The sequence below is a fragment of the Pelodiscus sinensis genome, chromosome 3, assembly GCF_052426305.1.
Source record: "Pelodiscus sinensis isolate ZL-2025 chromosome 3, ASM5242630v1, whole genome shotgun sequence".
In the NCBI taxonomy this organism is placed as follows: Eukaryota; Metazoa; Chordata; order Testudines; family Trionychidae; genus Pelodiscus; species Pelodiscus sinensis.
The window spans coordinates 1,636,741-1,652,387 of record NC_143054.1 but is presented as its reverse complement, the minus strand read 5'-3'; the positions used below and the strand labels follow the sequence as shown (position 1 = coordinate 1,652,387).

Here is a 15,647-nt window from a genome sequence, read left to right as displayed (position 1 = left end):
TCTTCATAGACAAGTTCAGCTCCCAGACTACTGCACTAGGCAGTGCAGTACGGGGAAGTGTTGGGCAGCCCTCGGTGGAGAAAGAACAGGTTAAGAACTATTAAGAAAATTGGACATACACAAATCCATGGGTCCGGATCCAATGCATCCGAGGGTACTGAGGGAGATGGCTGATGTGATTGCAGAGCCATTGGCCATTATCTTTGAAAACCTGTGGAGATTGGGGGAGGTCCCGGACAATTGAAAAAAGGCAAATATAGTGCCCATCTATTAAAAAGGGAAGAATAATTGTGATTCAGAGGGTTTCTCCTTTTCTGTGTTTCTGGCTTCAAACTATTGAAGGAAGGCAAAAAGATCTTTTCGATAGAGAGTCCATGCATTTGGAAACTGACTGGTAGCTCATTAGGCTTGCGTTGCACTATGATGAATTTTATAGCCTTTAGGGCTAAACTGCTTGCTTGCTTGCCTATATTATATATATATGCTTAAAGATGCATTATTTCCCTGTGGTTTTGATTATATGTTTATTATAATGGGTTGCAGTAGGTTTATATTCAAGTAGTTTGGCGGTAATACAAAGGACTTTCAGGCATCCTGCATGTTAAGCTAAGACAAAGCGAGTAGACTTATTCAACTAGATGCAAGGTCAATGTATCTATATTTGGGACCTTTTGCAGAGATAGCAAAATCAACGTGCATATATTCAGGACTTTTCACTTAGATAAAGCAATGGCATAGAAGCTTCCAAGAATACCCTCAAACTTAACATGTTCACCACTACTTGGAAAAACCCAAAATAAGCAGTTAAGACCAGACCAACTAACTGGGTAGGGCAGAAATAACAAATGTGATACATAACTACAAAAAGGGCCATGGTAATTTATCATCAAATATGGCAGTTTGTTAAGATCAATGATGTACTGATTTATAGAAAAGAAATTTCACCATTAGAAAGGAGAGGAAATACAAATTATGGTAAATGAAACATCCCCTCCTGACAAGTATCAGAGGGGTAGCCGTGTTAGTCTGAATCTGCATAAACAACGAGAAGTCCTATGGCACCTTACAGACTAACATATTTATTGGAGCATAAGCTTTCGTGGGCAAAGACAAAGTGGGTCTTTGCCACAAAAGTTTATGCTCCAATAAATCTGTTAGTCTATAAGATCCCCTCCTGAATATGTCTCAAACATAGCAACATCAGCGTAACATACTACGAAAGCGACAGGCGATGTTCTTGGGAGGTGCCAGAACGCTGGTCACTGGGGACGATGGGTGATGGTGAAGACGATGACTAACACTTCAGGTTGTGCTAGAAGGAATGGCATGAGTATATGGATGTACATTCCCTATCTATTTTGTGGAGAAGGTGGGGTGTTAGTGACTGGGTTAAATATATTAAATTGTATTTGTAAATATACAAGAGTTCCTATAGCGTGAGTGTTGCAACTATGCACCTCAGGTTCCCAACCATGAAATAATTTAAATACTGAGCTAGGGATGTTAAACCACTTGTAACCATTATAAACATTTCCATTTAGGTCACATACTGGCTTCCTCGGAGCGGGGCCAGCAGCATCTCCCAGTCCCTCTCTCGAGGCAGCTTCACTGCAGGCTCTGCAATAGAACTGCTATATTGCAGAGCCCATGTCAAAGCTGGTTCCCTGGGACTTATGTCTTATGATTCTACTATCATCCCTAGAAGAACATCCTCTCCTAAACAAAATACAGGACTATGTAGCACTTTAAACGCTAACAAGATGGTTTATTAGATGATGAGCTTTCGTGGGCCAGACCCACTTCCTCAGATCAAATAGTGGAAGAAAATTGTCACAACCATATATACCAAAGGATACAATTTAAAAAACGAACACATATGAAAAGGACAAATCAAATTTCAGAACAGAAGGGGGATTCGGGGGGGGGGGGGAGGTAAATGTCTGTGAGCTAATGATATTAGAGGTGATAATTGGGGAAGCTATCTTTGTAATGGGTAAGATAACTAGAGTCTTTGTTAAGACCCCGGCGTAAAGTGTAGAATTTTAGCATTTTCTTCCATTATTTGATGTGAGGAAGTGGGTCTGGCCCACAAAAGCTCATCATCTAATAAACCATCTTGTTAGTTTTAAAGTGCTACATAGTCCTGTATTTTGTTTCAGCTACCCTAGACTAATACGGCTACATTTCTATCACTCTCCTAAACACACTCCCCTCTATAACTACACATCACCCACCGAGACCGTTCCTTAAATACCCGACTTATCACAAGAAAATCAATATGCAAGCTCCATTTTCTTAAAGCAGAAGAGGCTCCGCTTTCTAATAAACATAAAATATAACAATAAAACAATGACTTTCTCAAGCGGCGGCTGATCATAGAATCATAGAAAACTAGAACTGGAAGGGACCTCAAGTGTCATCGAGTCCAGTCCCCTGTCCTCACGGCAGGACCAAGCACTGTATATAAACCATCCCTGACAGATGTCTATCTAACTTGCTCTGAAATATCTCCAGAGATGGAGATTCCACAACCTCCGTAGGCAACTTATTCCAGTGTTTACCCACCCTGACAGGCAGGAAGTTTTTCCTAATGTCCAACCTAAACCTCCCTGTGACGGACCAGGCCGGTCTGGGCACCGCTGAGGGCGTCCACTCAGGGCAAATTGCTCAAATTCGGGGCTCCTTACAGCCCCCAGACTGGCAACCTTTCCAGATAGGCCACAAACCAGCCCCACAGAGCGCTTCAGCAGCCTGCCTGAAGCCTCACGAGCAAAACCCTCCAACACCCCAGCAATATCCATGCCCCAGATGGCCCCGGGCCTCATACACAGGTGGGGGGTCCTAATACCCAATCCCACCTACCCCGAACAAGTTCTGTCTGGTTCCAAGAAACCAGCCACAGATTTACCCTCTGGATCTTACCCACAAATCACGCTGAGCCTATCCTTTAGCATCTAACATCTAAAGGTTTATTACCACAAGAAAGAAAAGCATGAGAGTAAAGTTGTTAAAGGATAGTACATTACATGCACCGAATCTCCCAGTTCTCGATGCAGGCTCTAGCAGAGATGTTACAGCTGCTGGCTTAAAAGTCCTTGTTGCGCATCCTAGGATCAGGATGGGTCCACAGTTCTTTCCGGCTCTTCGATCCCTGCATTGCTGCCTCTGGGATGAAGTGCTGAGCTGAGTACCAAGATGGAGTCGACCACATGGCCTATTTATCCCTCCTTCCTGGCCTCTCCTTGGCTACAGCAGGTCACTTAGCCAGCGGCAATCTCTGTGTTCCCTGCTGGCAGCCCTTAGGTGTGTCCTTGGCCCATTGAGTGCCATTGTCCCACAGGGCCTCGCTAATTAGCATGTCCATAGGCCGGGCTCTGCCCACTACTCAAACACATGCAGGGAAATATTCAGTATTATCACAGATTACAGATTCCTAACTACACACACAGACATTATACAATCACATGGCTAGCGTACATAGGATCAACAGACTGAAAGCTTCTATACAACACCCCATATGGCCCCCTATTATACCATTTCTGGGGTCCCCACCTATGGGTGCAGCAGTGATCTGGCTGATTCCCTCAAATTCAGTAACGTGAAACTCCCTTGCTGCGGTTTAAGCCCATTGCTTCTTGTCCTATCCTCAGAGGCCAAGGGGAACAATTTTTCTCCCTTCTCCTTGTGACATTTTTTAGATACCTGAAAACCACTGTCATGTCCCCTCTCAGTCTTCTCCTTTGCAACCTAAACAATCCCAGTTCTTTCAGTCTTCCCTCATAGCTCACGTTCTCTAGGCCTTTAATCATTCTTGTTTCTCTTCTTTGGACCTTCTCCAATTTCTCCACATCTTTCTTGAAATGTGGTACCCAGAACTGGACACAATACTCCAGCCGAGTCCTAATCAGCAGGAAGTAGAGCGGAAGAATGACTTCTCGTTGCTCACAATACTGCTGTTAATGATCGAAAAGTCCCTTAATGAATAGATAATGCAGAAACATCTAACTATTTAGGTATTTGCTCCATAACCACAGTATTTGAGTGTTTTATATAAGGACATAAGAACAGCCGTACTGGGTCAGACCAAAGATCCTTCTAGCCCAGTATCCTGTCTGCCGACAGTGGCCAGCACCAGCTGCCCCAGAGAGGATGGACCGAAGACACGATCAAGCGATTTGTCTCCTGCCATCCTTCTCCAGCCTCTGACAAACAGAGGCCAAGAACACCATTTTATCCCCTGGCTAATAGCATTTTATGGACCTAACCTCCAGGAAATTATCTAGCTTCTCTTTAAACTCTGTTATAGTCCTAGCCTTCACAGCCTCCTCTGGCAAGGAGTTCCACAGGTTGACTACACGCTGTGTGAAGAAGAACTTTCTTTTATTAGTTTTAAACCTGCTACCCATTAATTTCAGTTGGTGTCCTCTAGTTCTTCTATTTAGGGAACTAATAAATAACTTTTCTTTATCGGTCCTCTCCACACCACTCATGATTTTATATACCTCTATCATATGCCCCCTCAGTCTCCTCTTCTCTAAACTGAAAAGTCCCAGTCGTTTTAACCTCTCCTCATATGGGACCAGTTCCAAACCCCTAATCATTTTAGTTGCCCTTTTCTGAACCCTTTCTAAGGCCAAAATAACTTTTTTGAGGTGAGGAGACGACATCTGTACACAGTATTCAAGATGTGGGCGTACCATAGTTTTATACAAGGACAGTAAAATATTCTGGGTCTTATTTTCTATCCCTTTCTTAATAATTCTTAGCATCCTATTTGCCTTTTGACCGCCGCTGCACACTGTGTGGAAGTTTTCAGAGAACTGTCCACAATAACTCCAAGATCTCTTTCCTGCCTTGTCGTAACCAAATTAGCCCCCGTTATACTGTATGTATAGTTGAGGTTATTTTTCCCGATGTGCATTACTTTACACTTATCCGCATTAAATTTCATTTGCCATTTTGTTGCCCAATCACTCAGTTTGGTGAGATCTTCTTGGAGTCCCTCACAGTCTGCTTCTGTCTTGACTATCCTAAACAGTTTGGTATCATCCGCAAACTTTACTACCTCACTGTTTACCCCTTTCTCCAGATCATTTATTAATAAGTTGAAAAGGATTGGTCTCAGGACTGACCCTTGGAGGACACCACTAAATTTACCATTTATTCCTACCCTTTGTTTCCTGACTTTTAACCAGTTCTCAATCCAAGAAAGGACCTTCCCTCTTATCCCATGGCCATGTAATTTACACAAGAGCCTTTGGTGAGGGACCTTGTCAAAGGCTTTCTGAAAATCTAAGTATACTATATTTACTGGATCTCCCTTGTCCGCATATTTGTTAACCCCTTCAAAGAACTCTAATAGATTAGTAAGACAGGATTTCCCTTTACAGAAACCATGTTGACTTTTGTCCAACAAATTATGTTCTTCTACATGCTTCACAATTTTATTCTTCACTATTGTTTCTACTAATTTGCCCGGTACTGAAGTTAGACTTACCCATCTGTAATTGCCAGGATCGCCTCTAGAGCCCTTTTTGAATATTGGTGTCACGTTGGCTACCTTCCAGTCATTAGGTACGGAAGCTGATTTAAAGGATAGGTTACAAACCAAAGATAATAGCTCTGCAATTTCCCATTTGAGTTCTTTTAGTGGTGGTTAAGCCTCGGTGACACTTTTTTAGGACTCTTGCTATGTTTTTTAATTTCGGGGTATACATTTAAGTTGGGCCTCTATTATGGTGTCTTTCAAAAGTTTCCATGCAGCTTTCACGGATTTGGCTCTAGTCACTTTGCCTTTTAATTTCTGTTTTAACTAACCTCCTCATTTTCGTGTAATTAAATGCCTTTTTGAAATTAAATGCCAAGGTGCTGGACTGCTGAGGTGTTCTTCCCACCACAGGAATGTTGAATGTTATTATATTATGGTCACTATTCCCAAGCGGTCCTGTAACAGTTATTTCCTGGCCCTGATCCTGCACTCCACTCAGGACTAAGTCGAGAATTGCCTGTTCCCTTGTGGGTTCCTGCACCAGCTGCTCTAAGACGCAGTCATTTAAGCCACTGAGAAATTTTATCTCTGCTTCTCTTCCTGAGGTGACATGTATCCAGTCAATATGGGGGTAATTAAATTCCTCCATTATTAGAGAGTTCTTTATTTTGGTAGCCTCTCTAATCTCCCTCACCATTTCAATGTCAGTATCGCTGTCCTGGTCAGGTGGTCGGTAATATATCGCTACTGCTAATTTCTTATTATTGGAGCATGGAATTAATATCCATAGCGATTCTATGGAACATGTTGATTCACTTAATATTTTTATTTCATTTGATTCTACACTATCTTTCACATACAGTGCCACTCCGCCACCCCTCCGGCCTGCTCTATCCTTTCTATATATTTTATATCCCGGTATGATTGTGTCCCACAGATTTTCCTCATTCCACCAGGTTTCGGTGATGCATATTATGTCAATGTCCTCATTTAATACGAGGTACTCTAGTTCACCCATCTTATTAGTTGGACTCCTAGCATTTGTGTACAAGCACTTTAAAAATTTGCCACTGCTTATTTGTGAGTCCTTCCCTGATGCATTGGATTCATTTATATGCGGTTGTTTGTCTGCTCTGGCCCATGGTTTGCCCTCTCCCCTCCTCTCTTTCTGACTACAGCCTAGAGAATCTTTATCAATAGATTCTCCTCTAAGAGAAGTCTCCCTCCGATTTACGTGCATCTCCGCACCAATCGGCTTTCCCCCATCTCTTAGTTTAAAAACTGCTCTACGGTCTTTTTAATGTTTAGTGCCAGCAGTCTGGTTCTACCCTGGTTTAGGTGGAGCCCATTCTTCCTGTATAGGCTCCCCCTCTCCCAAAAGTGTCCCCAGTTCCTAATAAATCTAAACCCCTCTTCCCTACACCATCGTCTCATCCAAGCATTGAGACTCTGAAGCTCTGCCTGCCTACCTGGCCCTGCGCGTGGAACTGGAAGCATTTCCGAGAACGCCACCATAGAGGTCCTGGATTTCAGTCTCTGTCCTAGCAGCTTAAATTTGGCCTCCAGGACATCTCTCCTTGTACCTACATGGACACCTACATGTACCACGACCACCGGCTCCTCCCCAGCACTGCACATAAGTCTATCTAGATGCCTCGAGAGATCTGCAACCTTCGCACCAGGCAGGCAAGTGACCATACGGTTCTCCCGGTCATCACAAACCCAACTATCTATGTTTCTAACGATCGAATCACCCACTACTAACACCTGCCTCTTCCTAACTGGCATTCCCTCCCCCTCAGAGGTATCCTCAGTGCGAGAGGATACCGCAACATCCTCTGGGAGGAGGGTCCCAACTATGGGATGGTTTTCCTCTGCTCCCATTGAATGCTCTGCTGCCTTGAGACTTTCATCCTCCTTAAGAGCGCTGGGGCTCTCAGACTGGAGGTGGGACAGTACTACAGTGTCCCGGAAAGACTCAGCAACATAGCTCTCTGCCTCCCTTAGCTCCTCCAGTTCAGCCACCCTGGCCTCCAAAGCCCAAACTCGGTCTCTGAGGGTCAGGAGCTCCTTGCAACAAGTGCACACATACGCCACCTGCCCACAGGGCAGGTAATCATACATGTTACACTCGACGCAATAAACAGGATAGCCCCCACTCTGCTGCTGGGCTTCTGTCTCCATTTTTCTACTGAATAAGTTTAAGTATAAACTGGGATTCTTTTTAAAACCTCTGGAATATAGATTATTCTAAGAGTTATGTTTTAAAGAAGGTCAGAAGTCACTGGTGCCCTCTAACCTCCCCCTCTAAACTCCCTCTCCAAACTCTCCTGTTTGCTGTTCCTGGTCGCGCGTTCCCTGGTCGCTGAGTCACAGGCTTATATAGCTCTGGTAGCCCCTCCCCCTGACTGAGGTTCAGCCAATTAACAGAGGCTTCTAGATTTCAAACCTTTTAGAAGCTCCTTCAAACAAACAAACCAACCAAACAAACAAACCAAACAAACAAACACAAGCTCAGCGCACTGCAAATAACTCCCCCCACACACAAACACACATTCCAGACAGCCACTTATAACAAGGGTCCTGTTTTTACTCCTCTTTTACCTGGAGAACTCCCTCTCCAAACTCTCCTGTTTGCTGTTCCTGTTCGCGCTCTCTATACATGTTCCATTCATCAAGCAGGTAAATTACCCCAGGTCTAGGGATGTTAAATTTAGTTTAATCAACTAATCAACTACTCGATGGATTTTCCATTGACTAGTCGATTAGTCAATAAGTGGGAGAGCTGCAGCAGAGTTAGCTTCCGACCTGGGGGTTAACCGGCTCGGGAGTTAACCCTGCTGCGGCTCTGCCTTTTAAATGTATTAAGAGCCTTAGGCTCTTAATACATTTAAAAGGCTGGTACGCAGCAGGAGGGACCCAGGTGATCCATTGAACAGAAATATACACTGCTTGAGAAAAAGGGTGTCACAAGGAGGAAGGAGAAAATTTGTTCCTCTTGGTTTCTGAGGACAGGACAAGGAGTAATGGGCTTAAAGTGCAGCAGGGGAGGTTTAGATTGGACATTAGGAAAAAATTCCTAACTGTCAGGGTGGTCAAATATTGGAATAAATTGCCAAGGGAGGTGGTGGAATCTCCCTCTCTGGAGATATTTAAGAACAGGTTAGATAGACATCTGTCAGGGATGGTGTAGACGGAGCTTGGTCCTGCCTTGAGGGTGGGGGGCTGGACTCGATGACCTCTCGAGGTCCCTTCCAGTCCTAGGATTCTATGATTCTATGTACCCAGAATGTGTCCCCATACATTCTCAAGAGTGAAGGCACATTCTTAAAGGAGCAGAATTTCATTTGTTTGTGACAGGAAGAAACACTCGCTTCAGAGTAGAGCGGCTGTGGCATTAATGTCACACATCCACTTATCTGGAAATGACTTTTACTTCAAAAAGATATAGAAATAGTAATGTCTGACTACAATTATCGTTTTCTTTCAAACTAGGAAAGCTATCTTCAGAATAGTCTTGTGCAAACTGTGATAAAGGTCACTACACACAAGAACATAAAAAGAGACATACTAGGTCACATCAAAGGTTCATCTAGCCCAGGGGTGGCCAACCAGTTAGAGACTAAGAGCCAAAATAGCTGTGGATAGTAGTGCAAAGAGCCACGTATTATATATTTATTTTTATACATCTTTAATCCTATGGCAACCCCAGCCTCCCTGCTCTAACCTAATGCCCTCCCTTTCCCCCAGAGCCAGGCATCCACAGCGCCCCCCCCCACCCAACCCAGTGCACCCACCCCTCTCCCAGAGCCAGGCACCTCCAGCCCCCTCTGCTCTAATCCAATTCCCCTCTCCCCCCACTCTGACCCAATGCCCTCCCCTCCCCTCCCCCAGAGCCAGGCAGCCCCAGATTCTTTTAACAACCCCCCTGGGTCTCACCGCTACTGCCACCACCATGTACTTTTTCCTCCAGGTGCTGGAGCATGTGCGCAGAGTGGCCGTGAACTGTCCAGGCGTGCAGCTCCAAAAGAAAATCCAACATTCCCTTGAAGTCAGGTGCCACCACCCCCTCCCCGAATCCCAGACATTATGTGTGTTTTAAAAAAGCCAGATGGACGGCAATTTAACATGGGCAAATGAGGACATGTCTGGGAAAAACTAGACGTATGGTAACCCTAAAGAGCCACATTTCTATGAGCAAAGAGCCACATACGGCTCGAGAGCGACGAGTTGGCCACCTCTGATCTAGCCCAATATCCTGTCTTGTGATAGGGTATGTCTGCACTACCCTCCTAGTTCGAACTAGCGGGGTAATGTAGGCATACCGCACTTGCAAATGAAGCCCGGGATTTGAATTTCCCGGGCTTCATTTGCATAAGCCGGGCGCCGCCATTTTTAAATCCCGGCTGGTTTGAACCCCGTGCCGCGCGGCTACACGCGGCACGAACTAGTTAGTTCGGACTAGGCTTCCTAGTTCGAACTACCGTTACTCCTCATTCCACGAGGAGTAACGGTCATTCGAACTAGGAAGCCTAGTCCGAGCTACCTACTTTGTGCCGCGTGTAGCCGCGCGGCACGGGGTTCAAACCAGCCGGGATTTAAAAATGGCGGCGCCCGGCTTATGCAAATGAAGCCCGGGAAATTCAAATCCCGGGCTTCATTTGCAAGTGCGGTATGCCTACATTACCCCGCTAGTTCGAACTAGGAGGGTAGTGTAGACATACCCATAATGGCTAATGTATGCTGCTGCCAAAAGTCATCCATTTCCAGCTTCTGGGCAAACAAGCTAGGGACACCTCCCCCGCCTATTCTGTCTAACAGCCATTGATGGGCCTCTCCTCCATGAATGTATCTAGTTTTTTGAAGTTGGTTATAGACTTCACCTCTACAACATCCTCTGTCAAAGAATCCAACAGGTCGACTGTGTGTTGTGTGAAAAAATAATTCCTTTTGTTTATTTTAAACCTACCGTCTATTAATTTCATTTGCGGACCCCGGTTCTTGTGTTATGGGAAGGAGTACATAATACTTCATTTATTTTCTCCACCCGTCATGGTTGTATAGACCTCTATCATATTCCTTCCCTTAGTTGTCTTTTTTCAAGCTGAAAAGTCCCACGTCTTATCAATCACTCCTCATACAGCAGCCGTTCTATATCCCTAATAATTTTTGTTGCTGTTTTCTGAACATTTTCCAATTGCAATACATTTATTTTAAGATAAAACGACCTCATGCAGTATTCAGGATGGGCATGCCATGGATTTATACAGAGGAAATATTATATTTTCTGTCTTATCATCTATCCCTTTCTTAATGATGCCTAACATTTTGTTCATTTTTTGACTGCCACTGCACACATCAAGTGGACATCTTCAGAGAACCTATAGACAATGATTCTTTCATGAGTGGTATCAGCTAATTTAGTCCCCATCATTTTACATGAATAGCTGGGATGATGTTTTCCAATGTACATTATTTTGCATTTATCAATATTAAATTTCATTTGCTATTGTGATGCCCAGGCACCCAGTTTTGTGAGATCCTTTTTAGCTCTTCACAGTCTGTTCAGGGCCACTTCCCCTTGAATGGTCTCTTAAAATATGGGTTAATTACTTATGGCAGACAATCTGTTCTACCTTGTGTTTAGCTGTGACGCTATGAGGCTAGGTTTACACTACAGACCTATATCAGTATAACAATGTCACTCAGGCCTGTGTGAAAAATCCATACTCCGAGCTAGGAAGTTATATCAGCTCAACCCCCTGTATAAACAGCACTGTGTCAACAGGAGAGCTTTTCCTGGCAACACAGCACTGCCTTCAGGGAGGCGGAGTAACTGACAAGAGGAGAGGCTCTCCCATGGGCATAGTAGCATCTTTTCCCAAGTACTACTGCAGTGTTGCTATATCTGTGCAGCTGCACTGCTAAAGCACTCTACATGAAACAAGCCCTCAGTATCTTTCCTAGACCAGAAGAGCCCTGTCACTAGAAAACTTGTCTCTTTTAACAACAAAAATCAGTCCAATAAAAGATATTTCCTCTCCCACATTGTCTTTCTAATATCTTGGGACCAGCATGGCTACAACACTGCAAACATACGTCACACAAAACATTCGGCTGTCTTTAATTGAGCATGGACAGTTTGCCCTCTGCTGGGGAAAGAAATGATTTAAAATTGGACTGGATGTGCTGGTTTTCAGGGCCTTCGACCAATATCATTATGGTTAAGAGTTGTACAGAATGATTTGTGCGTCACCTGTAAAAGATCCCATAGGGGACAGTCAGTTAAAGGCTTCTCAGTGAGAAAAATGCTCTGTTTTCAGCTGCAATGATTCCGGCAGAGGCAAACTGTCAATTACTTAGGACAGTGACCTTCTCAGGACAGGGACTAATAGAAGGCGGCCCTCATCAGGGCTCACAGCACTACCTACCACAGTACAAATGAACAAGTACATTTACTTTTAGTTATAGTATTAATAGGCTCTCAGAGGCTGTTTGATTAGAATGTCCTATAAACAAGACGTATTCTATTCTTCTGAACTAGAAAGTGTTCTAGAAAGAACATTGCTGCACTGGAAAAGAGACTTTCAAAAGCTAAAGCTTTGTAGCTAGTTTCCGTAGGTTCAGAAACTTTTCTTCTGGCCTAAGATATACTCGCCATGGAGGAGTAACACCTTGACTACCTCACTGCAGCAAGTGGGGAAAGAAAGGTTTTTTATAACATGACATTTCTACCTGAACCTGCCGATTTGTAATACGCAGTGCACAATATCCTGTATAACCCAGCAGCTCGCTGAGGCTCTGCCGTAGGTGACTCCCCTTTCCCTTCCTCCAGACAAAAAGGGTGGAGCAGGCCCAGTCAGCATCAGCTCCTTCACCCCTGTAAAATCCAGGTGTTACGGAACTCTCCACGCACACACACACACACACACACACACACACACACACACTGAGAGACAGTCTCTGTCCCAGCTGAGATCAGGGCCCCATTGTGTCAGGTGCAACACACACACACACACACACACACACACACACACACACACACACTGAGAGACAGTCTCTGCCCCAGCTGAGATCAGGGCCCCATTGTGTCAGGTGCGGGGGGCGCGCGCGCGCGCGCACACACACACACACACACACACAGTGAGAGACAGACTGCTATGTACATTGGACAAACGTCTCAGACACTTCGCCAAAGAATCAATGCCCACAAAACAGACATTAAACAGGATCACAAAGAAAAAACAGTTGCTTGCCATTTCAACCAGAAAGGACACTGTCTCAATGACCTACTCACCTGCATCCTACTTCAGAAGACTTTCAAATCTGCACTTGAAAGAGAATCCTCTGAACTGGCATTCATGCTAAAATTCGACACTCTCCGCAGAGGCCTGAACAAAGACTCCAGCTATCTTACCCATTACAAAGATAGCTTCCCTAATTATCACCTCTAACACTATTAACTCACAGACATCTACCCTTCCCCACCTCTAATATCATTAACTCACAGGCATTCACCTTCCCCCCCCCCCCCCCCGCATCCTCCTTCTGTTCTGAAATGTGATTTGTCCTTTTCATATGTGTTCACTTTTTTTTAATTGTATCCTTTGGTATATATGGCTGTGACTATTTTCTTCCACTATTTGATCTGAGGAAGTGGGTCTGGCCCACGAAAGCTCATCATCTAATAAGCCATCTTGTTAGTCTTTAAAGTGCTACATAGTCCTGTATTTTGTTTTAGCTACACCAGACTAACACGGCTACATCTCTATCACTATTCTTGAATAACCAGCGTGGAACTACTATGAAGTGTGTGCAAAAATGGTTGGATAATAGTTCTGAGAGAGTAGTTATCAATGATTCACTGATTAGGCTTCAACTGGACTACTGTATCCAGTTCTGGATGCAAGATTTCAGGAAAGATGTGGACGAATTGGAGAAACTCTAAAGAGCAACAAGAGCAACTGAAGATCTAGAAAATTTCAGCTGTGAGGCAAGACTGAACGAATTGGGCTTGTTTAGTTTAGAAAAGAAAAGACTCAGAGGGGACATGATAGCAGCTTTCAAGTACCTAAAGTAGTGTTACAAAGAGGAGGGCCAATTTTTTTTCTCCTTAACCTCTGAGGATAGGACAAGAAGCAATGGACCTAAAATGCAGCAAGGGAGGTTTAGGTTGGACATTAAGAAAAAGTTCCTAACGGTCAGGATGGTTAAACACTGGAATAAATTGCCTAGGGAGGCTGTGGAATCTCCATCACTGGAGATTTTTAAGAGCAGTTAGACAAACACCTGTCAGGGATGATCTAGACAGTGCGTGGTTCTGCCGTGAGGGCAGGGGACTGGACTCAATGACCTCTTGAAGTCCCTTCCTGTCCTATGATTCTATGAATCACAGTTACTATTGGATATGTAATCTTTGTTTCTTCAAATGATTGTCCACACAGTTTCATTCTTGGGTGGCTAAGAAGCAGAGGGAATTGTAGCATCAAGCTTGGTGCAACTGGGGCTGCTACACCCATCTGTGACATCCAATTTTCTAGACCTTGAATTATTAGCTGTGACTTGGGATATGCTCATCACCTAGTTGTCTATTTTCCCAAACTTTACTGCATTTATATCTTAGATTATCAGATTATTGGGTAAAGGCTCTGTCTTCCATAATACGTGCAGTCCAAACATTTGTTTTAAAGAGCTACTGTGTTAAACACCACTTTGCTAAAAAGAGCACTTGGTGTGCATAGTATTTTCTTGCTTTGTGAGGACATCAAAACTACTGTGTGTTATTAGGGTGGCAAAAAGAGAAATGTAGAAAGATATGGTGTTACTAAAAGGAAGACAACAACAAATGCTTTGTTTTGTGTGTCTCAGATTGGAAGGCGCTTGAGAGAAGGAACTGTATTGTCAGCAGTGAGCAAAATGATGTTGAGTCATTAAATAAAATCAGTGTAATTCACACTGAAGTGCAATGTGCCTACTGATAAGCTCTCATTTGAAAACCTTTAAGATTTAACTTGCAATTCTAAGGCTATTACAAAAACACCGCAGGCTTTCAAAAGAAATGTGCATAGAGATGGTCAGTGCGTTATTACAAACAAAGCTGAGTTACCCAAGAGGAATGCTCCTTCATCTGATGTTGGTTGCTATGAGGGCCATTTGCATGGCCACGCCAAAAACAGTTTTGACACAGCTGGTAGTTGTGGCACTGCTGGCATCGGTACCGGAAACCCATCATGCTCTCACAGCGACAATATGAACATTCCACAGGATGGAAGACTTCAGGGGGGAAAAGCAATAAGAGAATCTTAGAAAGTGTTATTTTATTATTATCTGAAAAAAACACAAAAAAACCCAAGCCCCCAGTAAGGCTATGTCTAGACTGCAAGCCTCTTTCGAAAGAGCGCGTCTAGACTGCACGCGGAATTTCGAAAAAGCAAGCCGCTTTTTCGAAAGAAAGCACCCAGTGAGTCTGGATGCTCTCTTTCTAAAAAGCCTGTTTGCTGTCAAGAACGCCTTCTTTCGAAAGAGCACTTTCGAAAGAAGGCGTTCTTCCTCGTGGAATTAGGTTTACCACCATCGAAAGAAAAGCCGCATTCTTTCGATTTAATTTCGAAAGAACGCGGCTGCAGTCTAGACGCAGGTGAAGTTTTTTCGAAAAAAGGCTACTTTTTTCGAAAAAAACCCTGAGTCTGGACACAGCCTAAGTGTGGAATCCTAAACAGCGCAATAAAATTTGCTAACAAATTGTTGCTTAAACACAACGCAGAGTGAAGGCTTGTTTTCTTCCACAAAATTCACACTTATGAAAAATATTTACACAAAACAAATTAAAATAATGTATTTCTATTACATGTATCCCTATTCAGATACTATGTGATCTTGAAATGTCTATGTAAGTTTGATACCCTAAAGTTACACAGTATACAAAGGATTTGCAAACCTAAATCACGGAGCTTACCAAAGAATGCGGAGAAAGTCCCATTCCTTGGTACTTTAAAACCAAATTTGCTAAAATACTTACTGTACTGAAGGGAACAATCCTTTAATAACAGGAGATATCAGTCTTTTCCATCCCCATGACATGAGTCAATCACAAAATGATACATGTTGCACACTGTTAGAATACAGTTAGTACCCAGATATAAAGTTGAGTTCTTAGTCT

The 15,647-nt window shown here is 43.6% G+C and overlaps 1 protein-coding gene across 13 annotated transcripts in view; it reads right to left on the bottom strand.

Annotated features, from left to right (window-relative positions):
- DTNB (dystrobrevin beta) overlaps positions 1 to 15,647 on the bottom strand; it is a 321,996-nt gene that overhangs the window by 211,217 nt on the left and 95,132 nt on the right. For 12 of the 13 annotated variants that reach the window (XM_075923210.2, XM_075923214.2, XM_075923213.2 and 9 more), the window contains one exon: positions 14,595 to 14,761. The exons of the other annotated variant lie outside the window; for it this stretch is intronic. In XM_075923210.2, coding sequence (XP_075779325.1) covers positions 14,595 to 14,761 — 167 coding nt within the window. The remainder of the gene's footprint in view (positions 1 to 14,594; positions 14,762 to 15,647) is intronic. 13 annotated transcript variants of the gene reach the window in all.